General features: G+C 44.2%; 1 protein-coding gene across 3 annotated transcripts in view; it reads right to left on the bottom strand.

Moving 5' to 3' along the window:
- MATN2 (matrilin 2) overlaps nucleotides 1-27,773 on the bottom strand; it is a 173,147-nt gene that overhangs the window by 31,661 nt on the left and 113,713 nt on the right. For all 3 annotated transcript variants that reach the window (XM_070383017.1, XM_070383018.1, XM_070383016.1), the window contains exons 6-8: nucleotides 26,404-26,526; nucleotides 8,614-8,736; nucleotides 1,549-1,671 (exon numbers count right to left, since the gene is read on the bottom strand). In XM_070383017.1, the coding sequence (XP_070239118.1) occupies nucleotides 1,549-1,671; nucleotides 8,614-8,736; nucleotides 26,404-26,526 (369 nt within the window). The remainder of the gene's footprint in view (nucleotides 1-1,548; nucleotides 1,672-8,613; nucleotides 8,737-26,403; nucleotides 26,527-27,773) is intronic.

The raw sequence follows: 27,773 nt of genomic DNA, 5'->3' as shown, positions 1-27,773 counted from the left end.
CTGCCCTGGGATGCCTGTCAGAGCTGTCAGCTGGCAGGCCCCACACTCCTGGAAGAGAAGGCACACAGACTGTACACAGATCCATCTTCACCAGGGTGTTCCCTCGTTGAGCGGAAGGACCCTTGTTCATCACTGGCTTCTCACAAGGACTCAGAGACTTCCAGAGGCAAGTGCAGAGCAGTGCCAACTCTCTGGTTCAAAAATGCTTTGACTTCCAAGATTGATGCTTCGAAAGCCCGATCGAGGACTCTGTTTCCTCTGAAGACGGAAAGGGGCACGAGGTTTCCCGAGGACCGCTCTGTACCTAATACTTCATCTGTGAAACTTCCCCTCCAGGCGCTGGAAGGTCCAAATACTGAACAGCTGTACTGTTCTCACTCACAATCTATCTCTGTCCCCAAAGCTGGAGCAGATGTGCAGCTCACTGGGTGGAAAGCCACACAAAGGACCCCTTCTGTGCCAGCCGTGTCACCAAGCCCCTCGCTGGCACCCCCCAGGGTCAGGGCGTCCCCCGCCATGTCACACGCCCCACCCCCGCTGGCTTGGACCAGTGGAGACTCTGCCTCGTAAAAAAGAGATGGAACCATCCAGCTGGCACATCCTGCAAGTTTCCACGTTGACGTCACCGGACCGAGTTGTGTTGCGCCCCTTACACAAGAAAATGAAGACAATGCTTCATAAAAAGTCGCATGTTTCTCAGCTCGCCCTCAGATGAGGTCTGCAGTGGCCCAAGGGCCTTTTGAGGTCTGTCTCTTTTCTGGTTCCTGTCCCAGGCTCTGTGGCAACAAAGAGCTCTTATTTTTAATTGTATGTTTTCCTTGTGTCAAGCACTGTGCTAAGAGGTTGAAATAGTCCTCATGATTCCCCTTAACAACTCCAGGAAATTAATGCTGTTATCATCTTCCCTTCTTTTAAACGGATGGGAAAGTCAAAGCTTGGAGAACTTTAATACCTTACCTGGGGTCACATGTCTAGTATGAGGCAGAGTTTGGATGAAATCAGGCTGGTCTGACTTAATCAAGGCTCTCAAGAGCAAATGATAATATTAGCTAATATTTGTGCATGTGTTAGTTACTCAGTCATGTCCAACTCTTTTCGACCCCATGGACTGTAGCCCGCCAGTCTCCTCTGTCCATGGAATTCTCCAGGCAATAATACTGGAGTGGGTAGTCATTCCCTTCTCCAGGGGATCTTCCTGACCCAGGGATTGAACCCAGGACTCCTGCATTGCAGGTAGATTCCTTACCATCTGAGCCACCAGAGAGGCCTAGCTAATATTTACTGGGCTTTTATTATGTGTCTAGCAGGATTTTTCTAAGTGTTTTCTGCGTGCTGATTCTGTCACTCTTCACAATCCAGTCTCTGAGGCAGGCAGCATGAGTAGTCCCATTTTACAGATGATGAAACTGAGGCCAGGAAAGTTAAGGCTGCTGGACCATCAGGCTCATAGGAAACCCAGGAGCTTCAGAAGTGACTGGCTGCTAGTGAGCCCCAGGCCCTGGGTGTGAACCTGGCCCTCCCATGAGCCCCTGACCCGGGTACACTCACGGCTGCAGGTCTTGCCGTTGGGGTCCAGAGTGTAGCCCCGGCGGCAGCGGCAGTAGTAGCCCTCCTCCGTGTTGATGCATTCGTGCTCACAGCCCGGCTTGTTCAGCGCGCAGTAGTTGATCCCTGAAGGGAGAAAGGGCAAACACTCCTTCAGGCTTGGGGCTTCTCCCAGGGCTGAGGTTGGCCCCTCCCAGTAAATATTCAGTAAGGAAGGTGCTCCACGGGACACAGACAGCAGCTCCTGTTCTGCACGAGCTTGTTTGGGAGAACCTGGCACCTGGGGGTGTGTCCCTCTGCGCTCACCAGCAGGGGTCTCTTCCTCAATAGATGGCCAAAACGCTGGGGAAATGGGTTGAGCGCCACAGTTCCCAGCCCATCTCCTCCCAAGAATGATGGAAACGCTGGGAAAATTCAGTCTCTTCTTCCAGTGAACCTGATTACTAGGGCTCAAAGCGTGTATGGAGCTGCTGCCCGCAGTGACATCTGACAACGGCATGGGACGGCACAAGGCAGAATAAACAGCAGCTGATCTTGCAAGATACCCAGCGATTTAGGAGAGGCAGGAACAGGCAATTACATTAAGAAGGATCCAAAGCTCCACCGGGCTCTGGGTGAGAGCGTGACACCATCCGTAATCAAGAAACGGGAGAAGACGCATCTCTGATGCTGGCCCAGGTTGTTACAGCTCGGCCCTATTCACCCCCATCCAAGCTGCATTTCTGCCGGCAGACATCGGCAGCATCACCACCAGCAGTCAATTAGCAGTTTCATTTTCTGGTAGAAAATGCTAAAACCACATGCTGGGTCACCCCTACCCCCACCTCCCCCCACATACAGAGAAAGTAATGGAGGAGTCGAAGAACTATAGAGGGAGATAAAACGAGCTTGTGGACGGCCTTTGTTAGACTGGTCACCGACCTCAGGGGCTGAACTGGGGCCATTTAGCTGCATTGTTCTTTTTCCCGAGGATGTGGCAGACACTGTTGGTTGCCTTGCCAATAAGCATTACCCTGTCTTCCTGAAACCAGAACCCTGACCCCAAAGGCATGAGTCATGAGTGGTATAAGCCAGCCTGGCAAGCATGTTCTCCTTTGCCAGGAATTGGTCTAGAGGTGGGAAGATGCCTAGTTCTTGCCAATGAGACAGAAGAATTTATTGCAGCCCCTAGGAAAGATGTCTCTTCCTGAGAAGACAAAGATGTATGAAAAGAAATGAAACGAAACCCATACTCAAAGGACCTCAGACCATCACGTAAAGGGTCCGTGATGTGCCCTCCCACATGACTGCTGGATGGAACTTTCCATGCGCAGAGAAGAAGTGGCTGCAGACTGAGCAGACTGAGATAACTCCCATGACCTGCAGGGGCTGGCCTGAGAGAAGAGATGCCACCACGAGCCACAGGCCCTGGGCATGTTCTCTGTACTTCACCCCTTCTGCACGAGGAGAGGCAGACTATTGTTAGCTGTGTGCAGTTATCTGTTCATCAACAGCCTCACCTGTGTGAGACAGACGTGAATGTCAGAAAACAAGGAATGAGATGAAGGAAAATAGACCTAGCAATAAAACACCGGCCACAGACAGAGACAAAAAGCCAAGTAAAGAGACACAGAACACAAAGGGCCCCAAAGACTGGGCCACGTAGTGCAGGACCTGCAGGAATCTCTCCATCACACCAGAGAAAAGTAAGAGAAAAGTCAGAGAAAAGTAAAATTATCTTCAGTAAGTGCTGCTCTAAAAAGCCAGCATTCAGCCACTATGGAAAACAGTATGGAGGTTCCTCAAAAAAAATTAAACCTAGAATTACACGTGATCCAGCAATTCCACTTCTGGGTTTACACCCAAGAGAGCAGAAAGCAGGGCCTTGAAAATATCTATGTTCACAGCATCTTTATTCACAATGACCCAAAGGTGGAAGCAACCCAAGTGTCTACTGAATGGATCAGCAAAATGTGGCAAATACAGAATGTGGAATATTATTCAGCCTCAAAAAGGAAGGAAATTCTGATGTGGAATGAGCCTTATGGTAAGTAAAATGAGCCAGTCACAGAAGGACAAATCTTGTAAGATTCCACTTATATGAGGTACCTAGAGTAGGTAGAAGAGAAGGCGATGGCACCCCACTCCAGTACTCTTGCCTGGAAAATCCCATGGGCGGAGGAGCCTGGTGGGCTGCAGTCCATGGGGTCGCTAAGAGTCGGATACGACTGAGCGACTTCACTTTCACTTTTCACTTTCATGCATTGGAGAAGGAAATGGCAACCCACTCCAGTGTTCTTGCCTGGAGAATCCCAGGGATGGGGGAGGCTGATGGGCTGCCGTCTATGGGGTCGCACAGAGTCGGACACGACTGAAGTGACTTAGCAGCAGCAGCAGCAGCAGCAGAGTAGGTAGTCATAGAGATGGAAAATAGAATGGTGGTTGCCGGGACTGGGGGAGAGAGGGATAGGGAGTTACTGTTTAATCAGTGCAGAGTTTCCGTTTGGGGAGATAAAGTTCTGGAGCTGGATGGTGAGGATGGTTGTGTAACAACAAAAATGTACTTAATGCCACTGAAGTGAAGTGATGTGAAGTGAAAGTCTCTCAGTCGTGTCTGACTCTTTGCGACCCTATGGACTATACAGTCCATGGCATTCTCCAGGCCAGAATACTGGAGTGGGTAGCTGTTCCCTTCTCCAGGGGATCTTCCCAACCCAGGGTTCCAACCCAGGTCTCCTGCATTGCAGGCGGATTCTCTACCATCTGAGCCACCAGGGAAGCCCAAAAATACTGGACTGGGTAGCCTATCCCTTCTCCAGAGGATCTTCCTGACCCAGGAATCGAACTGGGGTCTCCTGCATTGCAGGCAGATTCTTTACCAACTGAGCTATTAGGGAAGCCCAAACTGTGCACTTAAAAATGGTTACAGTGGTAACTTTTGTTCTGTGGGCAGTCACTTCAGTCGTGTCCAACTCTTTGTGACCCTGTGGATTGTAGCCCGCCCGCCTCCTCTGTCCATGGGATTCTCCAGGCAAGAATACTGGAGTTGAGTTCCCATGCCCTCCTCCAGGGGATCTTCCCAACCTAGGGATCGAAGCCACATCTCTTGCATTGCAGCCACATTCTTTATCACTGAGTCACCCAGGAAGCCCCTTATTCTGTATATTTTACCGCAACTTTTAAAGGGCTAACACTATCTTTAAGAAAGATTTACATACTCTAATTAAATTCAAAAACACGAAGATTTTGGGGGTTTCCCTGGTGAATCAGTGGCAAAGAGTCCATCCCCCTGCCAAGGCAGGGGACACGGGTTCGCTCCTTGGTCCACAAGGATCCCATGTGCCGTGGAGCAACTAAGCCTGTGGGCCACAACTACTGAGCCTGCGCTCTAGAGCCTGGGAGCCGCAACTACTGATCCCACCATGTGCCACGGCCACCGAAGCCCACAAGCTCTAGAGCCCATGCTCTGCCACAAGAGAAGCCCCCGCAATGGGAAGCTCGAGCACCACTAGAGAGTAGCCCCGGCTGGCCACAACCAGAGAAAGCCCCCCAACCCCTGCAGCAAAAAGAGACACAGCACAGTCAAAAACAAATAAATAAACAATTTAAAAACATGACGATTCTTTAAAAGGTTAGCACTCAGCTATCTGGAAAACAGCAGTTCCAAAATGCCTCTTCTCTGATGGCTCCTTGCCACAGAGGTTGGCCTGTAGAGCTCTGTCTTCTTTACGTGCTCGAATCACAGTTCATCACACGTATGTAAGTTACTTATTCCTTCACTCAGCATTCACTGGGTACGCACCATGCCCCCCACGTCTGGTCCAGTCTGCTCATTAACTGTGATGAGCCACACGTGGGCCCGGCTTGGGTGTGGGTTTATCTGGCAAAGCCCAGAGTGTCCAGTAACCCCTGCGAGATGAGACGGCTGGGCTGTCAGCAACTAAATGGCACTAACTAAAAGGCTCCTCAAAAAGGAGCTGGAGACCTCACTGAAAAGGTAAGACATAAAAACATGAGAGATCAGAGATAGGTCACTGCAGACTGTCATGCCAACTGAGTGGCACAGAGCGTAAGTTTTAGAAAGATGGGACAGGCTACAAAATGTTAAAGCAGAAAGTCATGTTCCTTTGGTTTAGGAAATGGAGGTTCGGAGAAGCAAAGCAGTCTGTCCAAGGTCACATGGCCAGGATGGGTGACACTGCCAAGACTTGCCCCCCGTACTCAGTTCAACCTGTGCACCCTGTACCCTGCTGTTTAGAGTGTGATGCCTTCAGTAGGGGCAGGGGGCTGGGCAGGGGGCCAGCCTCGGGGCCAGCGTGAGCAATCCTGGAGTCCCACCCACCTCTGACTCCACCCTGGGGTCCCCACCTAGACAGTCAGTCCTGGGCTCTGTGTTCTGCATCCTTGCCTCAATAATTTATGCTTTAAGTCGATGACAGCACTTTCCAGAAAAAGAAATTATGCCTGGATGAGGAGAAAGAACAAATCCAGGCCAAGACTGTTTTCTTCAGTAGGATTGTGTCTTGAATCCTGCACCCCCCACCTCCAGTTTAATTGGATGACATCAAATTCCATTGAAAAATAGATTTCTTATTAGATTTGCAAACAGCCCACATCCATCACCCGCCCATTAAATGTAAATGGCTGTACTCTGAGCTCGAGATCTTTAACACTCTGAGGATCCTCAGGCTCCTAACAACCAAGCCCAGATTTTAAACCCCAGTTCTCTGCTTCCTGATCCCACGGAATGCTCCAGAGAGGCACGGAGCGCTCACTTTCCATTAGCAGCTGTCTGCCATAATCGCCAGCATGCACACATCAGGGCAGGGGTGGCTCTCAGAGGGATCTCGGCAGTGGAGGGCTGGGTTTGCAGCAAAGACAATGGAAAAAGTAACGACGAGGCAGGATGTTGGGAGAAGGGCTGATGAGGACATTGGGTTTTAAGAAACAAATTCCATTTTTCTTGGATGAAAAACTAGGGCACCTGGCTGAAGAGGAAATGGAGCTATCCCTGAATATATATGCATGAGTGTTAAGGACTCTGGGCTGGAGACAGGCCTGACTGGGCTGGAGACAGGCCTGTCTCCAGGCTAATTTGTGGTGGTCACACTGCTTCCAAATGGTCACTTCCTCTCCACTTATCCTTCTGTTCTTGGCCTCCCTCCTCCCTTGATAACGATGCAAGCACTGCCTTGGACCCTTCTCTTATTCCAAGTGCCTCTCCAGGCAGGATGTGGAGGGTGGGGCAGAGGGCAAGGGAATCTCAGATGACTGTAAGTGATGCAGAGCTTCAAGCCAGTTCCCCTCCACCGATGGCCACGTGCCCAGCTCACTTCCTCCTCCCTTCACTAGCAACACACAGTGAAGCCTGCAACTCCAGTGACTGAGTTGGAGCAGATCGAATTTTCCCCCATGGAAGAGGTCTAGGTCCACAACTGAGTCCCACTGGTGAGTGATTTTTCCCTGGGGGTAGCCAGCCACTGACACACTCGCCCCGAGAAAAAGGTGTACATAGCACAGACAGGAGCGGCCGGGCTGGCCTCTCCCACGGCTGAAGGCATGTGTGGTCTGATGGAAAATAGTCTATCTAATTGTTTTCACATTCTGAACCTCCCAGTTAAAATTCCCATCTGATGCCTGTACGTCGCCAGAGTTTGCATCCAGGCAAGGTGGAGGGAATTCTCTTTTGTAAGAGAGACTCAGCTGCAAATTATGGGCTCTGCCACCTTTAACCACCCTACAAGGTCTCACATGTAGTAGAGTGAGCACGTGAGTCACATGTGCTGTGGGCAGGCTGCGGCTTGTGGATTCCATTCAGTAGCCCACGGTGCTTTTCAAAAAACAATATGTGTTCAGCCTTTTGAAAATCCAGTCCTGTGCTGCAGAACACTGCTGCACCCACCACTAGGAAGAAGGGGATGAGGGATATGTCCCTCAGTGGGAGTTCCAGAGAGTTCTGTGAGTCAACAGTCGGGAGAATGGGGACAGTTCAGTGTGCGTATCTGTGGCCTAACTTTGGGAATGCTTTTTGAAAAAAATCACAACTTGTGTGCCTTACAAAAGCCACCTTTCTAACAAGATTAATTCAGATGATAGTTGCTATTTCTCCAGGATGATAAATCTAGAGATCCATGTACTCTCTCATTCATTCACTCACTGAATATTGTGTCACACTAGCATGTGCTGAATACTTGAGGTGTTGAGGATTCACGAGTGAGAAAAAGAGAAGAATCACTGTCCTTGTAGACCTTCCATTCCAGGGGGTCTCTCAGGGACAGGTCACTTAAAGAGATCCCGCTGGAGGTTCATGCTTTAGACCCCCCATCAAGCCCTCTGAGGTGCCAGAGGACACCATCTGAGCCACTCAGCACATCCTTAATATCACCCTGCTGACACCAGGCACCTCTCCAATGCTGCGAGGATGCCCCAGAGTCTCCAATTTTTGTTCTTCCTTTATATCAAGGAAAGATACAATGTCTCCCTTCTTAGAGACCCTCAAGGGTCTCATCTTGAGACCTCCCTTGTGGTCCAGCGGCTAAGACTCTGAGCACCCAATGCAGGGAGCCTGGGCTCCATCCCGGTAAGGTACTAGATGCCACATGCCACAGCTAAAGATCCCGCATGCTGCAACAAAGATCAAAAATCCGGCATGCTGCAACTAAGACCCGGCACACTCAAATAAATAAAAGTAAACATTAAATTTAAAAAGTGTCTCATCGGGTAGAACAGGAAGAAACCAGCTCCTTTTCCCTCCAACTCTGGACCCAGCCTTTTCTTTCTCTAAGTCCCAAATACATGTTGTGAGGGTAAGGAGGTGGGGGCATGCGTCCTCATTTCAGATAGGCGAGAGCTTCAGCTGGTGCCTTGACTTCACTAAAGGAAAACAGTGGGCAAACCCAGTCTATGCACTGGCTAAAAATCACCCCCATCACAGGATCAGGAGAGACAAAAGGTAAAATAAGGGGCAGAATGATGTCAGCGAGCACAAATGCTGAGAACAAGCACACCTGCTAGAGATCTGCAAGAAAAACGAAAGCCAGCGGGGCCATCTGTGGAACAAGCCCCTCTTCCATATGCGGTGCAACTTACTTCTGCAGGTCTTCTGATCGGGATTCAGGGTAAAGCCTTTCAGGCAGCGGCAGGCATAGGAATCATCTGTGTTAACACACTCATGCTGGCATCCATGGTTAGGTGAGGCACAGTAGTCTATCTCTGCAAAGAAAGAAAAATCATAATGATGAACCAAACTGGAAATCTAGCATAGGAAAACCAAAGGACTCACAATCTTAACTTTCCCTAAACAGATATATTCCTATGACCTCAAACACTCAAAACACTCAGGCCATCGAGGGATCTCTCAATGAAGCTATTTCTGTGTTTAGGGATATGGCCTCCCAGAAGAGGACTTTCTTGACGTATTACAAGATGTTTATGCCTTGTGAAGAGGCTTTCCTTGTCCTGGTTCATGTCAGAGCCACCAAAATGTAAGCGTTGTTCGTTGTGCTGCAGGCTGGGAAGAGGGAGCCTCACTGAATGTTTTACAGAAGGCATGCAACTAAAACGATGACTTCAAATCACTTAACTGAGTGAAACACTTAGCCAAGCAGTATACGAGATCAAACCCTGGAAAAAAGAAGGCCTGAAAGTGAAAGGCATCCTTTGAGGCAAAATTCCTCCCTGTTACATTATTGGCCTCATCTGCACTTAAATCATATCAAGATTTCACAGCTCTAGGTATATAGTGTTGTTGTTTTAGTCACTAAGTTGTATCCGACTCTTTGGTGACCTCATGGACTATAGCCCACAAGGTCCTCTGTCCATGGGATTATCCAAGCAAGAATACTGGAGTGGTTGCCATTTCCTCCTCCAGGGGATCTTTCTGACCTAGGGATCAAACCCAGGCAGGCAGATCCTTTACCACTGAGCCACCAGAGAAGCCCAGGTACACATTAATTTAAACCAAAATAGAAAAAAAAGGTCACATGGAATTTTTAATAATGACATATTATTGTGTAAGTATTTTGTAGATATGGAATGGGACTCTTCTACTGATGGGTCTGAAACTTGAATGTATTGTCTAAAATTACTTGAAATAAGTGGCCACTGATGGGGTCTTAAGAGAAGTTTTTCTGTTTCAATGAGGGTTTTCATTGTTTCAAGGAACATATGAACTACATATATCATTTTCATAATGAAGCATTTGGTATAAATGATTTATCCCACCCTATACCAAAGGAAACAAAATGATTAAGAGAAAAGTGCACAGTATTCTCAAAGGGAAAAATATTGAGCGGATGCCAACTCTTCCCAATTTAAAGTCAAGGAAAATTTTAAACATTGAAAAAAAAAGAACAGAATAGTATAATAAATCCACATGTATATCACTTGGCTTCAAGAGAATCAATCTACAGCAAATCTACAGCAAACCAATCAACCTACATGGGATATGTATACTCCTATATCCCATGTGAAGATGCCATATAACTTGAAGCTAAACCCCAGATGTTATATCATTTTGTCCATAAATATTTCATAATGTATCCTTAAAAGACTGGAATTCTTTAAACATATAACTGCAATACACAATCATCTATAAAGTATTTTTTAAAAACTTTCTTATTTGGAAATGATTTTAAATTTACAAAAGTTACAAACATAAAAATACCAGCAGACAGGTAAAAGAAGCACCTGCGACTCTCTATCCACATTCACCTATTGTTCATATTTACCCCATTTGCTTTATCATTTGTTCATCTCTGAATTATTTGAGAGTAAGCTATACACTTACTCAGTTTAAAATTACACTTGTTTAGTCGCTCAGTCGTGCCCAACTCTTTGCGACCCTGTGGACTGTAGCCCACGAGGCTCCTCTGTCCATGGAATTTTCCAGGCAAGAATACTGGAGTGGGTTGCCATTTCCTTCTCCAAAGCTATACATATTGCCACCCTTTTCCCTTAAACACAGCTTGTACTTCCTAAGAGTAGGTATCAGTTCAGTATCAGTTCAGTCACTCAGTCATGTCCGACTCTGTGTGACCCCATGAACTGCAGCACACTAGGCCTCCCTGTACATCACCAACTCCCGAAGTCCACCCAAACCCATGTCCATTGAGTCAGTGATGCCATCCAACCATTTCATCCTGTCATCCCCTTCTCCTCTTGCCCTCAATCTTTCCCAGAATCAGGATCTTTTCCAATGAGTCAGCTCTTCTCATCAGGTGGCCAAAGTACTGGAGTTTCAGCTTCAACATCAGTCCTTCCAGTGAACACCCAGCACTGATCTCCTTTAGGATGGACTGGTTGGATCTCCTTGCAGTCCAAGGGACTCTCAAGAGTCTTCTCCAACACCACAGTTCAAAAGCATCAATTCTTTGGCACTCAGCTTTCTTCACAGTCCAACTCTCACATCCATACATGACTACTGGAAAAACCACAGCCTTGACTAGATGGACCTTTGTTGACAAAGTAATGTCTCTGCTTTTGAATATGCTGTCTAGGTTGGTCATAACTTTCCCTCCAAGGAGTAAGCGTCTTTTAATTTCATGGCTGCAATCACCATCTGCAGTGATTTTGGAGTCCAGAAAAATAAAGTCTGACACTGTTTCCACTGTTTCCCCATCTATTTGCCAGTGATATAACCACAGTGTAGCCATAACTTCATAAATTTACATTTATACAAGACTTTTATTTAATCTACCATCCACATTTTAGTCTTCTCAGCTGATCTAATAATATTCTTTACAGAATTTTTTACCCTCTAGTATGGAATATACTAAAGTGTCAGGGATTATATTTAATTTCATGTATGCTTAGCCTCCTTTAATCTAGAAACCATGTTGTCTGTTATGGCCATTTAAATTAAAATGGAATGGAAATAGCCTAAATGCCTATTGACAGATGAATGGATAAAGAAGGGGTGGTGTATATAGGTATATAAATAATGGAATATTATTCAGCCATAAAAAGAACAAAATAATGCCATTTGCAGCAACATGGATGAATCTAGAGATTATTGTATTAAGTGAAGTAAGTCAGATAGAGAAAGACAAATACTATAGGATATCATTTATATGTGGAATCTAAAGCACAACAGAAATGAACAGATCTATGAAACAGAAACATACTCACAGGTGTAGCGAACAGACTTGTGGGTGCCAGGGAGAGGGGAGGTGGGGAGGGAAGGATTGGGAGTTTGGGATGAGTAGATGCAAACTAGTATGTGTAGGATGGATAAACAACAGGTGCGGAGCACAGGGGACTGTATGCAATATCCTGTGATAAACCACAGTGGAAAAGAATACCGAGGCCATACATACATATAGCTGAATCACTTGCTCTACAGCAGAAATTAAACACAATATTGTAAATCAACTATACTTCAGTAAATTTTTTAAAAAATTTAAAACATTTGATTTTACATTTGGGTTTATTTTCCATTATACTGAAAATATAGGTACAAAGGGACATTAACATTATATACACTTATCATTTCATATATTTATATGTGTATATGTATACTTTCAAAGTAAGAATAACAATTCTATTAATGCTAGGACTGCTAGAAACAGTTAAAGCTCTTTTGTTTTTTGGATATCTGCCACTTGGAGTGTAACGTCAATATATTCCATGCCCATCACTTAAAATAATTCTCTTGGTGATTATGCCAACAACCTGATTTACAGTTAGGCTCATTTGCTTCAATCTGTGTTCTGTAGGCAGTTCTCCAACACCAATTTAGAGCCCTGTAATTTAATTCAGTTCTGACACTAACTACCTACAGTTAACATCCAGTCTCACAAGGTAAAGTGTAAGGTCCCCAACAAGACTGCCCTTACTTCAGACACCAGTTTTCAGGGGGGTGCCCAGCCTACCTTCACTTCTGCAAAGCCACCTACAATCCTGGGGGTACCCACAACCAGTTCCTCTCAGTAGAACTCAGGAAAGTGCTATACTTACAGTTACCATAATCAAGATGGTTTTAGCTCTTCCTTTCCAATCTAGATTTCATTTCTTCCTTTCCTTTTCACTTCCTTATTACAATGGTTAGAAGCTTAGTTGCTCAGTTGTGTCCAACTCTTTGCGACCCATGGACTATACAGTCCATGGAATTCTCCAGGCCAGAATACTGGCAAGGGTCGCCTTTCCCTTCTCCAGGGGATCTTCCCAACCCAGGGATCCAACCCAGGTCTCCCGCATTACAGGTGGATTCTTTACCAACTGAGCCACAAGGGAAGCCCTCAGAACCTTACAGGCTGTGCTAAATAGAAGTGGTGAGAGTGGGTATCCTGTTTTACTCCTCATCTAATAAGGAAAGCATTCAGTCTTTCATCAGTCAGCACGACGTTAGCGGATAATTTTTTCACTGATGCACTGATCAGACTGAGGCAATTCTCTTCAAGCCTAGCTTGCTGAGAGGTTTTTTTTTTTTTTTTTTTTTTTAAGCATAAATGAGTGTCAGGTCTTGCCCAGTGCTCTTTCTGTATATACTGAATTGGATCATACAGTTTCTACTTTTTGTATGTTAATGTTTTAAATTTCATTAATCAAGCTTTGAATGTTAAATCATCCTTGAATTCCTGGGATAAATCTCAGGAAGTATTATCCTTTTCATATATTGTGGAATTTGCTAAAAACAAAGATCTTTTGCATGTATTTCATGAAGGATATTTGTGTCATTTTCTTTTCTTATAATGTCCCTTTCTGGGTTTGGTATCCTGCAGGCCTTAGAGAATACATTGAAGAATGATCCTTTCTCTCCCATTTTCTGGAAAAATTTATATGAAACTGGCATTAGTTCTTCCTCAAATGGTATAAATTGGTAGAACTTACCAGTTAAGTCAGCTAGCCCTGGAATTTTCTTTGTGGAAAGGTTTATAAGTTCAATTTCTTTTACTAGAGAGAGGCCTATTCAGATGATCTATTTCTTCTTGAGTTCATTTTAGAAGTTTGTGAATCCAACAACATGTAAAAAAGATTATACACCACGACCAAGTTGGATTCATCTCAGAGTCACAAGGATGGCTCGGCACACACAAATCAATCAATATGATACACCACATCAACAAAGGAAAGTAAAAAATCACATGATCATCTCAACAGATGCAGAAAAAGCACTTGATGAAATTCAACATTCATTCACGATTAAAAACTCTTACCAAAGTGATTATAGAGGCTATTTATGACAAACCCACAGCTGACATAGTACTCAATGGTGAAAAGTGGAAAACCTCCCCACTAATATCTGGAACTAGACAAGAATGCCCATTCTCACCACTTCTATTGAACATAGTACTGGAAGTCCTAGCTGCAGCTACCAGGAAAGAAAAATAAATAAAAAGTATCCAAATTGGAAGGGAAGAGGCAAAATTGTCATTATATGCAGATAACATAATACCATATATTTAAAAACCTAAAAACTCCACACAAAAACTAACAGAACTGATAAACAAGTTCAGCAAGGTAGTAGGATACAAGATTAACATATAGAAACTGGTTTTATTTCTTTACAGTAACAATGAAATGTCAGAAAGGGAAAGGAAAAAGGCAATTCCTTTTTTAAAAAGGAATTTCATCAAAAAAAGATAAAAATACTTAGAATAAACCTGACCAAGGAGGTGGGAGATTTATATGCTGAGAACTATAAAACATTGTTACAGGAAACTGAAGATGATTTAAAGAAATGAAAAAATATCCTATTTTTATTGGATTAGAAGAATTAATATTGTTAAGATAGCCATACTACTAAAAGCAATTTACAGATTTAATATGATCCCCACCAAATTACTCATGATATTTTTCACAGAACTGGAACAAATAAACCTAAAATTTATATGGAAGTATAAAGATTCCTAAGCAATCCTGAGGGAAAAGAACAAAGCAGAAGACATAAGACTTCAGAAAATAACTATAAAGCTACCATAATCAAAACAGTATGGGGAACTCTCCTGGTGGTCAAGCAGTTAAGACCCTGCTCTCCCAATCCACAGGGCCTGGGTACAATCCCTGATCAGGGAACTAGATCCTACATGCTGCAACTAAAGATCGCATGCCACAGCTAAAGATCCTGCATGCTACAACTAAAGGTCCCATATGCTGCAACAAAGCTCAAGATCCCATGTGCTGCAAATAAGACCCAGCGTAGCCAAAGAAATAAATTAATTAAAACAAAATATTTTTAAGAAATCAGCCTGGTATTAGCACAAAAACAGACATATGAGTCAATGAAACAGAATAGATAGCCCAGAAATAAATATGCATACCTATGGACAAAAGAGGTAAGACTATACATACAATGGGGGAAAGACAGTCTCTTCAGCAAGTGGTGTTCGGAAAGTTGGACAGCCACATGTAAATCAATGCAGTTAGAACATATCCTTACATGATACACAATAATAAACTCAAAACTAGCTTAAAGACTTAAATACAAGACATGAGACCATAAAATTTCTAGAAGATAAGATAGGCAAAACAGTCTCTGACGTAAATCATATCAATGTCAATCTCCCAAGACAACAGACACAAAAGCAAATATGAATAAATGGTGAGAGTTGGACTGTGAAGAAAGCTGAGCACCAAAGAATTGATGCTTTTGAACTGTGGTGTTGGAGAAGACTCTTGAGAGTCCCTTGGACTGCAAGGAGATCCAACCAGTCCATTCAAAAGGAGATCAGTCCTGGGTGTTCATTGGAAGGAATGATGCTAAAGCTGAAACTCCAGTACTTTGGCCACCTCATGGGAAGAGTTGACTCGTTGGAAAAGACTCTGATGCTGGGAGGGATTGGGGGCAGGAGGAGAAGGGGACGACAGAGGATGAGATGGCTGGATGGCATCACTGACTCAATGGACGTCTCAGTGAACTCTGGGAGTTGGTGATGGACAGGGAGGCCTGGCGTGCTGCGATTCATGGGGTCGCAAGCAACTGAACTGACTGACTGACTGAATCAAACTTATAAACTTTTGCACAGCAAAGGAAGCCATAAACAAAATTAAAAGAAAACCTATGGACTGGGAGAAAAAAAATATTTGCAAATGATGCGACCAACAAGGGCTTAATTTCCAAAATATACAAACAGCTCACACAACTCAATAACAAAAAACAAACAACCCAATTAAAAAATTGGCAGAAGACCCAAATCAGGGGCTTCCTGGGTGGTGCTAGTGGTAAAGAACTCGCCTGCCAATATAGGAGACATAAGAGATGCAGGTTTGATCCCTAGGTCGGAAAGAGTCTCTGGAGGAGGGCACGGCCACCAACTCCAGTATTCTTGCCTGGAGAATCCCATGGACAAGAGTTGGACACTACTGAAGCGACTTAGCATGGATACAGGCAGATAGACATTTCTCCAAAGAAGACATACAGATGATCAACATCATTAATTATTAGAGAAATGGAAGTCAAAACTATAATGAGGTACCACCTCACACTGGCCAGAAGGGCCACCATTAAAAAGTCTACAAATAACAAATGCCGGAGAGGGTGTGGAGAAAAGGGAATCCTCTTACACTGTTGGTGAGAATGTAAATTGATGTGGCCACTATGGAAAACAATATGAAGTTTTCTAAAAAGACTAAAAATAAAGTTGCCACAGGATCCAGCAATCCCACTCCTGGACACATATCCAAAAGAAACTGTATTTCAAAGAGATACATGCACTCCAAAGTTCATAGCAGCACTATTTACAATAGCCAAGACATGGAAACAATCTACATGTCCATTGACAGATGAATGAATAAAGATGCGGTATATATACACACAGTGGAATATTACTTGGCCATAAAAAAGAGTGAAATAATGCCATTTGCAGTTACATAGATGGATCTACAGATTATCATATTAAGTGAAGCCAGAAAGAGAAAGACAAAAACCATGTATCACTTTATATGTGGAATTTTAAGTATGACACAGGGAACCTATCTGTGAAACAAAAAGACTCAGAGACACAGAGAACAGACTTGTGGTTGCCAGGGGGCAGGGAGTGCAGGGGAGGATGGCGTTGGAAGTTTGCGGTTAGCAGATGCAAACTATTGTCTATAGAAAGGATACACAACAGGCCCTGCTGTATACGCAGGGAACCATATTCAGTACCCTATAATAAACCATAACGGAAAAGAAAATATGAGTAGTTTGAGTCTTTCAAGGAATTTGTTTGAAGTTACTGGCATAAATTTGTTCATTAATTTCTCTTATTATCCTTTCAATGTTTATAGGATCTATAGTGATATCCACTCTCTCATTCCTGATGCTAGAAATTTGTGTCTTCTCTCTTTTCTCCCCCCTGACCAGTCTGGCTACTGATTCATCAATTTTACTAAGTCTCAAAAAACCACTTTCTGATTGTACTAGTTTTCTCTGTTGGTTTCTCTGTTAGTTTTGTCTGTTTCTCTGTTGGTTACCCATCATCTATTTCTTTAACTTCAGCTCAGATATTTATTTCCTTTCTTTTGCACATCAATTAATTATGTGAAAAAGTGTTAACCTCACTGTTCATTAACTCATTCACTTATTCATTTAATAAATATTCTCTGAACATCTACCATAGGTCAGGCACTGGAATCAGCAGTGGGCAAAAAGGTACAGTCCTTTTCCTCATAGAACTAATAGGAGTCACTTACAATTTCTTATAGTGGAACAGATTGTTCATTAATCAAATGACACCAATGAATAAACATTTATAAGTTGAACATACATAGTTTTATGAAGAAATGATAACTAAAGACTTAATAAATAAAGTGATGACTACTAGTAAGTCAGTGAAAAAATTTTACAGGCAATTTTATGGTATAGCATAAAAACTGGTACAAAGGTTTTGGCAAATAATTTTGTAATATACATCAAAAGCCTTAAAAGTGTTAATAGCCTTTGACTCAATACATTTCCTTTCATGCTTTGTTCCTAAGAAAATGAAAAGAAATGCAAAGATTTATAGTCAAGAACATTTATCACAATACCATTTGAATAGTTTAAAAAGTGTTGTATAAACTGTGATACATACATGTGATATTATCAGACATTAAAATGTTTTTGATAAAGTTTAAATGACACAGGAAAATGCTCATGATTTTATGTTACACTGTGCTTAGTTGCTCAGTCGTGTCTGACTCTTCACAACCCCATGGACTGTAGCCCACCAGGCTCTTCCATCCATGGGGATTCTCCAGGCAAGAATACTTGAGTGGGTTGCCACACCCTCCTCCAGGGGAATCTTCCCAACCCGGGATCGAATCCAGGTCTCTTGCATTGTGGGCAGATTCTTTACCATCTGAGCCACCAGGGAAGCCTTTTATGTTACACTATAGACCATGAACTCCTTATTGCCAAATTCAGACTTAAATTGAAGAAAGTAGGGGAAACCACTAGACCATTCAGGTATGACCTAAATCAAATCCCTTATGATTATACAGTGGAAGTGAGAAATAGATTTAAGGGCCTAGATCTGATAGATAGAGTGCCTGATGAACTATGGAATGAGGTTCGTGACATTGTACAGGAGACAGGGATCAAGACCATTCCCATAGAAAAGAAATGCAAAAAAGCAAAATGGCTGTCTGGGGAGGCCTTACAAATAGCTGTGAAAAGAAGAGAAGCAAAAAAGCAAAGGAGAAAAGGAAAGATATAAACATCTGAATGCAGAGTTCCAAAGAATAGCAAGAAGAGATAAGAAAGCCTTCTTCAGCGATCAATGCAAAGAAATAGAGGAAAACAACAGAATGGGAAAGACTAGGGATCTCTTCAAGAAAATCAGAGATACCAAAGGAACATTTCATACAAAGATGAGCTTGATAAAGGACAGAAATGGTATGGACCTAACAGAAGCAGAAGATGTTAAGAAGAGATGGCAAGAATACATAGAAGAACTGTACAAAAAAGATCTTCACGACCCAGATAATCACGATGATGTGATCACTGACCTAGAGCCAGACATCCTGGAATGTGAAGTCAAGTGGGCCTTAGAAAGCATCACTACGAACAAAGCTAGTGGAGGTGATAGAATTCCAGTTGAGCTATTCCAAATCCTGAAAGATGATGCTGTGAAAATGCTGCACTCAATATGCCAGCAAATTTGGAAAACTCAGCAGTGGCCACAGGACTGGAAAAGGTCAGTTTTCATTCCAATCCCAAAGAAAGGCAATGCCAAAGAATGCTCAAACTACCACACAATTGCACTCATCTCACACACTAGTAAAGTAATGCTCAAAATTCTCCAAGCCAGGCTTCAGCAATATGTGAACCGTGAACTTCCTGATGTTCAAGCTGGTTTTAGAAAAGGCAGAGGAACCGAAGATCAAATTGGCAACATCCGCTGGATCATCGAAAAAGCAAGAGAGTTCCAGAAAAGCATCTATTTCTGCTTTATTGACTATGCCAAAGCCTTTGACTGTGTGGATCACAATAAACTGTGGAAAATTCTGAAAGAGATGGGAATACCAGAACACCTGATCTGCCTCTTGAGAAACCTGTATGCAGGTCAGGAAGCAACAGTTAGAACTGGACATGGAACAACAGACTGGTTCCAAATAGGAAAAGGAGTTCGTCAAGGCTGTATATTGTCACCCTGTTTTTTTAACTTATATGCAGAGTACATCATGAGAAATGCTGGACTGGAAGAAACACAAGCTGGAATCAAGATTGCCGGGAGAAATATCAATCACCTGATACGCAGATGACACCACCCTTATGGCAGAAAGTGAAGAGGAACTCAAAAGCTTCTTGATGAAGGTGAAAGTGGAGAGTGAAAAAGTTGGCTTAAAGCTCAACATTCAGAAAACGAAGATCATGGCATCCGGTCCCACCACTTCATGGGAAATAGATGGGGAAACAGTGGAAACAGTGTCAGACTTGATTTTTCTGGGCTCCAAAATCACTACAGATGGTGACTGCAGCCATGAAATTAAAAGACGCTTACTCCTTGGAAGGAAAGTTATGACCAACCTAGATGGCATATTCAAAAGCAGAGACATTACTTTGCCAACAAAGATTCATCTAGTCAAGGCTATGGTTTTTCCTGTGGTGATGTATGGATGTGAGAGTTGGACTGTGAAGAAGGCTGAGCGCCAAAGAATGGATGCTTTTGAACTGTGGTGTTGGAGAAGACTCTTGAGAGTACCTTGGACTGCAAGGAGATCCAACCTGTCCTTTCTGAAGGAGATCAGCCCTGGGATTTCTTTGGAAGGAATGATGCTAAAGCTGAAACTCCAGTACTTTGGCCACCTCATGGGAAGAGTTGATTCATTGGAAAAGACTCTGATGCTGGGAGGGATTGGGGGCAGGAGGAGAAGGGGACGACAGAGGATGAAATGGCTGGATGGCATCACTGACTCGATGGATGTGAGTCTGAGTGAACTCCGGGAGTTGGTGATGGACAGGGAGGCCTGGCATGCTGCGATTCATGGGGTCGCAGAGTCGGATAAGACTGAGCGACTGATCTGATCTGATCTGATATGATCTCAACTCTATAAAAATATATACATATGCATTAAAAAGAAAGACCAGGAGAAATGTAGCAAACCAGTATTAACAATGGTTATTGGTGGGTAACAAGATTACAGATCATTTCATTTCATGCACTTTCATTTCTATACTATTCGGTTTTCTACAATGAGTCTATATTACTTCTGCAATTAGAAAAAGGTTAAAAATAAATATATACATACATAATCATGAACTAGTTGCTCTGGATAATGGCAGAAGTAAAATAGAATAAAGAACTATGTGGGAGGTGCCCAGTGTTTGGAGAAGAAAATAATCAGAGAACCTGCTGGGAACAATACGTGTTGCTTTTGATGTCTATATCAGACATACAAGATACAGGCAAACAAAGCCAGTTTGTTTGGGAAGTGACTATGAGCTTCCAGGTAATGCAGGAATTTGGGGAGATTGGGAGCAAATGAATAACTGTGAAGAGGGCAAGCTATATGCTCCATGGACCACACCATCTCCCTCACCATCTCTCACTCTCTTCGAGTCATGTGGACTTCCTTGCTGTCCCTGAACACTGCCAGACATCAGTTTCTGCCTCAGGACCCTTGCACCAGTGCTGTTTCCTCTGCTTCAAAAGTCTCCTCCTTCTCTCACCTCCTTCAAGTCTTTGACCAAATGGGACTTTCTTGTTGAGATCTGTAATCCTCTGTCACTCTGCTCCAATAGGTTGTATGCTCCATAAGGACAGGAGGTCCTTGGTCTGTGGTATTAGCTGCATTCCCAGTGTCTACAAAAGTATCTGGGATATTGTAGGTGACCAATAGGTATTTGTTGAATAAATAAATGGTTATTGGTATTACTCTTAATTAAGTGCTTTCTGAAAGTTTAGATGTGTAAACATTGCCCACTAAGAACAAGGAGTCACTAAGAGTAGAAGACAGCTCATGGACCCTCCTCAATGCTTCTTCCTGCCAGGCTGTTTAAACACATCCCCCCAGGAGGATCTCAGTTGAGACATTCAGCCAGTTACAAACTCAACCAATGATCCTTCCAGCACACATTTCTCCGTCTGGTCTACAGGGCACAGGGATCTCTTTAGGAACCGATAGACTGTCTATTAGAGTCTAGAGAGTGGCTCCCACATTTTCTATGCCTGGCTAGTCTACTAAATGAAATAAAATTATTCTGCTATGACTCATTCTTAGTGACCAATAAAATGTGAGATGCTTAATTTGATCTGTTGGTCTCAGAGTACAAGAAAGTGGTGATCAGCTCAGTGTAAGGACTCACTTTCTAAGAGGCAGAGCTGTACAAAGTGGAATGCACTGCAGGGGTTGTAGTGAGTGTCCTGTCACTAGGGGTATTCAAGTGGAGGCTGGATGATGACATGGTGAGGATACTATAGGACAGGTGGTTGGGCTAGAAGTAGGTTGAACCTGAAGGCCTCTTCCAATTGGGTCTTTTTTTTTTTTAATCATTTATTTTCTTTTCCATTATAGTTTAACACAGGATATTAAATAGAGTTCCCTGTGCTATACACAAGAACTTTGCTGTTTATCCATTCTATATATAGTAGTTTGCATCTGCTAGTCACAGACTCACAACACACCCCTCCCCAGCCCTCCCTCCCCCTTGGCAACCGTAACTCTGTTCTCTATATCTGTGAGTTTGTTTCTGTAGATAAGGTCATTTGTGTCATATTTCAGATTCCACATATAATTGCTATCATATGGTATATATCTTTCCATTTCTGACTTACTTCACTTAGTATGATAATCTCTAGGTCCATCCATCTTGCTGTAAGTGGCATTATTTCATTCTTTCTTATGGCTGAGAAATATTCCATCGTATACACGCACCACATCTTCCTTATCCATTCATCTGTCGATGGACAGTTAGGTTGTTTCAACATCTTGGCTATTGTGGATACATGAACATAGGGGTGCATGTATCTTTTAAAATTATAGTTGTGTTTGGATATATGCCCAGGAGTGGGATTGCTAGATCATACGGCAACTCTATTTTACCAACCAAGAGTCTTTGATTCATGCACACAAGTCTCACGTTGTAGACTGTAGGAAGTGGCACGTTGCAGAATGTAAGTGGCACATTACAGATGGCAGGACGATACTGGGGCTCAGCAGGCTAATGAAAAGCCATCTAGGAAACTCAAAGACTGATCTCTTCTATTTCATCTACTGTATGATGTGCCTGTGTGCTCAGTTGCGTCCGATTCTGTGATCCCGTGGACTGTATTCTGCCAGACTCCCAGGAAGATTCCACGTGGCATGGAGCAACTCAGCCTGTGGGCCACAACTATTGAGCCTCTGCTCTAGAGCCCGGGAGCCACAACTACTAAAGCCTGCAGGCCTAGAGCCTCTGCTCTGCAACAAGAGAAGCCACTGCGATGAGAAGCCCTCGTACCACAACTGGAGAGGAACTCCCGCTGTCTGCAACTAGAGAAAAGTCCACGCAGCAATGAAGACCCAGCACAGGGTCTTCTACATAAATATTTATGTATTTTAAAACACATAAATATTTTTTAAAAAGTGATTGCCAGGGGCAAGGGGTAGGGAAAGTGGAGGAGGGGCAAATTACTGTTTAATGGACAGAGTTTCAGTATAGGGAGATGAAAAGTTCTGGAGCTGGTTGTACAACAACACGAATGCATTTGACGGCACTGAACTGCACACTTAAAAATGGTTACAATGATAAAGCTCATATTATGCATATTTTACCACAATAAAAAAAAAAGTCTTGCCAATATTTTGCAAATTGACGGCACCTGCATATTTATAGCCTTCTCCCGTCTAGAAAATATTCAGATAGATTTGTATGGGATGCTTTAGGGTAAGGAACTGATATAAAAGGTGGTGTTTTTTTGAATGCTACTTGAACATAAAGCTCTATTATGTACAGTCTGGCTTCATCATAAATTAATCATGCTTGATATATTATTAGATTGACTAGTCTACTTTTTTAGATAATAATTGTATACTTACTAATTGGATTAGCTTTCAAATATATTTCTGATTAAAAATAGAGACTCAAAATTAAAGAACTAAGTTTTTCTTTTATTTCATCTTTTGCAAGTTAATGAGGAATGGAAAGAGATTGTTTTAAATCTCTCAACATCAGAGCAGCGGCCAGGCTCTGGCTTGGCTGGACGCCACCATGACCCCTCACGAATCACTAACAGGACCCCTGCCTTGATATCTGAGCTCCCACCTCCATCCTGTGTGTGTGTCCTCTTAACCGTTCCTGTTTCTCAGCTTGCATTCCTGTTTTTGTCACAGATCTGGAACATTCCCAAGTATCTCGGTTCTTACAACCAAACTGCCTATCACGCATGCTCACAGCCCCCCGAGTCCTCTGGGGGCCTCTGCTTTCGTGGCAGTCCCCTCCCCAGGTCGGGCTTCCTGCCCTGCCCCAAGCACAGCAAGAAGGGGATCCTTCTAGGGCACACATCTACCACAGGCTGACTGCCTAGCTACTCTTCTTGGCCCACACACGCGGGTGGTCCCCTTCTGGGTCTTGACTCCAACAAGGCCGAGACAGCTGACCTGCCGACCTCTGCGCCTAGCCGGTGAGACCTCCCAGCCGGACAGTCCCTGCCACCCCTTCCCACCACCCCTGACTTTCAGCTGAACGCCTCTCCCAGGCCCCCTGCGCTGCGCTGTCTACTTCTATCTAGGGCCTCCTTGTTTCTGCTTCCCTGGGGCTTGTCATTCTCCACGTCCTGGGAGATTCTGGGCTACGGGGCATGCTGATGGTGAGGCTCTGGGGCCAGGGGCTGGGGTGAGGTCAAGCGAGCCTGGCCCGGGAAGGCGTTCTGTAGGGGCAGGAAGGAGACTGGATGGCATCCATGCCTTCCTCCAGGCCTCATCCCAGGGTGGCAGCAGCGTCCCCACCTCTTCTAATCCAACTGGCCTCCTCCTTCCCTTAACTCCTGCCGAGAGTCTTGTCTGCGTCACCCTGGGAGCTTTCAGTCATGTAACACCTTGCCGGTGACTGAGCTGCTCCACCCGGCTTGTGTTCCCAACCAACCTCCAGTGGAAGGCTTGAATTTTGAATTTTTTATGCCCTATTAAACTCAGCCCAGGCATGTGGTATGTGCTCAGTTCAGTTCAGTCGATCAGTTGTGTCTGACTCTTTGCAACTCCATGGACTGCAGCACGCCAGGCCTCCCTGTCCATCACCAACTCCCAGAGCCTGCTCAAACTCATGTCCATCGAGTTGGTGATGCCATCCAACCATCTCATCCTCTGTCATCCCCTTCTCCTTCTGCCTTCAATCTTTCCCAGCATCAGGGTTTTTTCCAATGAGACGATTCTTTGAATCAGGTGGCCAAAGTACTGCAGTTTCAGCTTCAGCATCAGTCCTTCCAATGAATATTCAAGTATATGCTCAGTAAGTTCCGATTTAAAGCCTTTGAAGCCAGTGTCATGCCTTAAAGAATTGCTTGGCACTAGGCCATGAGCCAAATGGTTTAGATGAATGCTCTCATTTAGTCTTCAAGACAACACTATGAAATAGGCGGTAATACCTCCCCTACATCAGTTGAGGCAACTGAGGCATCAGTGACTTACCCAAGATCACCCAGCAAAAACAGATGATCTGGGGTTGGAAGTGTCCTTGGTGCCAATGGCCTCCACTTTGATGGACAGAACTGACTCATCAGCCCAGCAACCACAACTCCCTGAATGCCACCTTGGCCTAGGCTGCTGGCTTATAGCTTCACAAAGGAAGGGAGACTAGGGACAGCCCAGTCCATTCACACAGTCATTGATTCTTTCAATAAGCAACTGTAAGCCAGTCAGGTGCCAGGCGTGGCACTGAGTCTGTCTGGCTGATATTTTTGCACATCTTACCTCCTCCCAGCCACCTCCACCTCACTCTTCTTCACGTGGTGAAGGGTGGCTCTGCCTTCAAGACTCAGCCAAGATATCTTCTCTAGGAAGGACCTGGCCTTCTTCATTGCTGCTGGCATGTGGTTTGGGCTCCAGAAATCCATGCTTTGACTTCCTGTGTCCCTTATAGTTCCATCCTCCACCCCTGACGCCAGCTCTGATGTTTGTTTGAGATGTAGGGATTGAAGAGCCCCCAGTCTTCCCAGGTGGCTCAGTGGTAGAGAATCAACCTGCTAATGCAGGAGACTCAGGTTCGATTCCTGGGTCAGGAAGAGCCCCTAAAGAAGAAAATGGCAACCCACTCCAGAGGAGTGGAGCCTGGCAGGCTACAGTCCACGGGGCTGCAAAAGAGTCGGACACGACTGAGAGACTGAGCACATGACAAGCAGAGGGACTGAAGAGCAAGGTGATGTTTCAGGAGTTTGGGAGGATGCTTTTTAAAACTATGCAGGCACATCCTGCTTTACATAATACATGTTTTTAGAAAGGTTGTGTGTACGTGACCTTTTTATGAATTGAAATCTTGTTTTCCAATTGATGTATGCTTCGAGGTGACATTCTAAATTGCTGTTAAACTTCACTCTTTTAAAATGCTGGGTCCTAGTACTTTAAAAACAAACTTCTCTCAAGTGAACTTTCCTATAGCATGATGATTATCCACATACAATCCCTTGAATGTTCTGACATAGCTTCACATTAAAAAAAAATGCTTTTGGAATCCTTTGGCAAAATGAGCGACAACCCTCAATTTATAAATTGGTCACATGTGGGGAGGTCAAATTAATTGTGATGTGGATGTGTATGCTTGCGTGCTCAGTCGCTTCAGTTGTCTGACGCTGCAATCCCATGGATTGTAGCCCACCAGGCTCCTCTGTCCATGGGGATTCTCCAGGCAAGAGTACTGGAGTGGGTTGCCAAGGTCTTCTCCAGGGGATATTCCCACCCCAGGGATTGAGCCTGTGTCTCCTGCATTGCAGGCAGATTCTCTACCACTGAGCCACTGGGGAAGCCCTGTGGATGTGTATAGTTAGAATCAAATAGAACGAAATAGCTTAAACAAAGACTGAGCAGTTTCACTGCAAAATGCCCTCCACCTACCCCTCCCCCACCCAGGGGCAACCACAGTTAACTCCTTCTGGCTCGGAGATTTTCCTTTACTTGTGTGAAGTCCGAGCTGAAGCCCACAAGCCACAAAGCCTCAGTGAAAGAATTTCTTAAGGCCTGTTAATACCGGTGGGCACAGCCAGGCTGAGCCAGCATGAAGTAATACGATCTGATCGCCAGCATCCTCTGCAAATGCCGGAGGAGCGCTCCCACACGTGGCCTCTGATAATAGATACGTACCATTGTCAGATGCTGGGAAGGGTGACATTGAGCTCAAGTGGGCTGTGGTCTTAGGACAAGTTAAGAAAGGCTTGACAGAGGAGGAACAGGGGCAGAAGGCGTAAGGTCCCCCAACTCCAGCACATAATCCTATGCTACTCTTTGCTTGGAAGATTTCCACGGCTGGGGTGCCTAGCAATAGCAATCAAAAATGTGCATGTAACTTACTTGCACATGTTTTCTTATCTGGGTTCAGAGCAAATCCTTTTGGGCACCGGCAAAGGTAGGAGCCGTCAGCATTTACACACTCGTGTTCACATCCGTGGTTTTCTGAGGCGCAGTAGTCCACAGCTGTAAAGATGAAAACACAAGAGTTTAAGCAGAAACACAAACAGAGGTAAAGGGCATAGTAGATTGGAAGCACACCTACAACAAATATAAGCAAAGATTAATACCGTTGCCCCCAAAAGAGGATGGATAAATAAATATGAAACCAAAACTTTCCTCTTGAGAAAAAAATCAGGAGTCAGGATCAGACAATTCATACCAGAAAGTACTAAAGAACATAAGAACAATTGAAAGCACGGAGTCCTAACCACTGGACTGCCAGGGAATTCCCTGCTGCTGCTGCAAGTCTCTTCAGTCGTGTCCGACTCTGTGCGACCCCATAGACGGCAGCCCACCAGGATCCGCCGTCCCTGGGATTCTCCAGGCAAGAACACTGGAGTGGGGCTCCACTGCCTTCTCCTAGGGAATTCCCTAACAATTGTATTTAAAAGTTAAAGAAATGCAAATCAAAACAATCACAAGGCAAACTTAGTAAACTGCAAAATTAAAGACAAGATAAAATCCAGTGGTGGCAAGGCAGCAGGGAAACAAAGTCAGACTTATTTAAAGTGGGTGGCATTATAAACTGATAAAAACTCTTCTGGAAGGACATTTGACAATATTCACTCTGGAACTGTGACCCCAAAACATAATTGAAAAAAGGGGTAAATTAATTATATGAAATAAGCTATTTATAGCAGTATCATTCACAAGTGACTAAAAAATTCTGGAAAATAAGATGAACACTTAATAAGGATAAATGGTTTAGTAGCTCATGAGAAAATACACCGGCCTCTTCTCTCATTAATCCTACAAACATTCACCGTCTACCTACTCTGGGCCCCACCCTATTTTAGGTGCTGAAGATGGAACAAATAACAAAACAGATGAAAACTCCAGTCCTTGAGAAGCTTACATTTGGATGCTGGTGGTAGATAAAAAAGAAAATAAGTAAGTAAAGAACATAGCCTCTGAGAAGGTAGAGAGTGTTTTGGAGAAAAGTAAAATGGTGAAAAGGAAAAGAGACTGTCGGCGGGGCGAGAGAAAGGGTGTGATGTAACAGCAGTGGTGAGGAAAGGCCCACCAGGAAGGCGACAGTTGGCAGAGCCCGGAGGATAACTGGGAGGGAGCACCAACTGGGAGGGAGCACTAACTGGGAGGGAGCACCAACTGGGAGGGAGCACCCCCGGCAAAGGGAACGACAGCAGAGGCAGAGGCCCAGAGATGGAAATATGCCTGTGAGCTGGAGAATCAGCGAGGAGGCCAGCGTC

Source organism: Bos mutus, chromosome 14 (genome assembly GCF_027580195.1).
Source record: "Bos mutus isolate GX-2022 chromosome 14, NWIPB_WYAK_1.1, whole genome shotgun sequence".
NCBI classification, from domain to species: Eukaryota; Metazoa; Chordata; class Mammalia; order Artiodactyla; family Bovidae; genus Bos; species Bos mutus.
The sequence above is the reverse complement of the archived record's forward strand: the minus strand, read 5'-3'. Positions and strand labels throughout refer to the sequence as shown.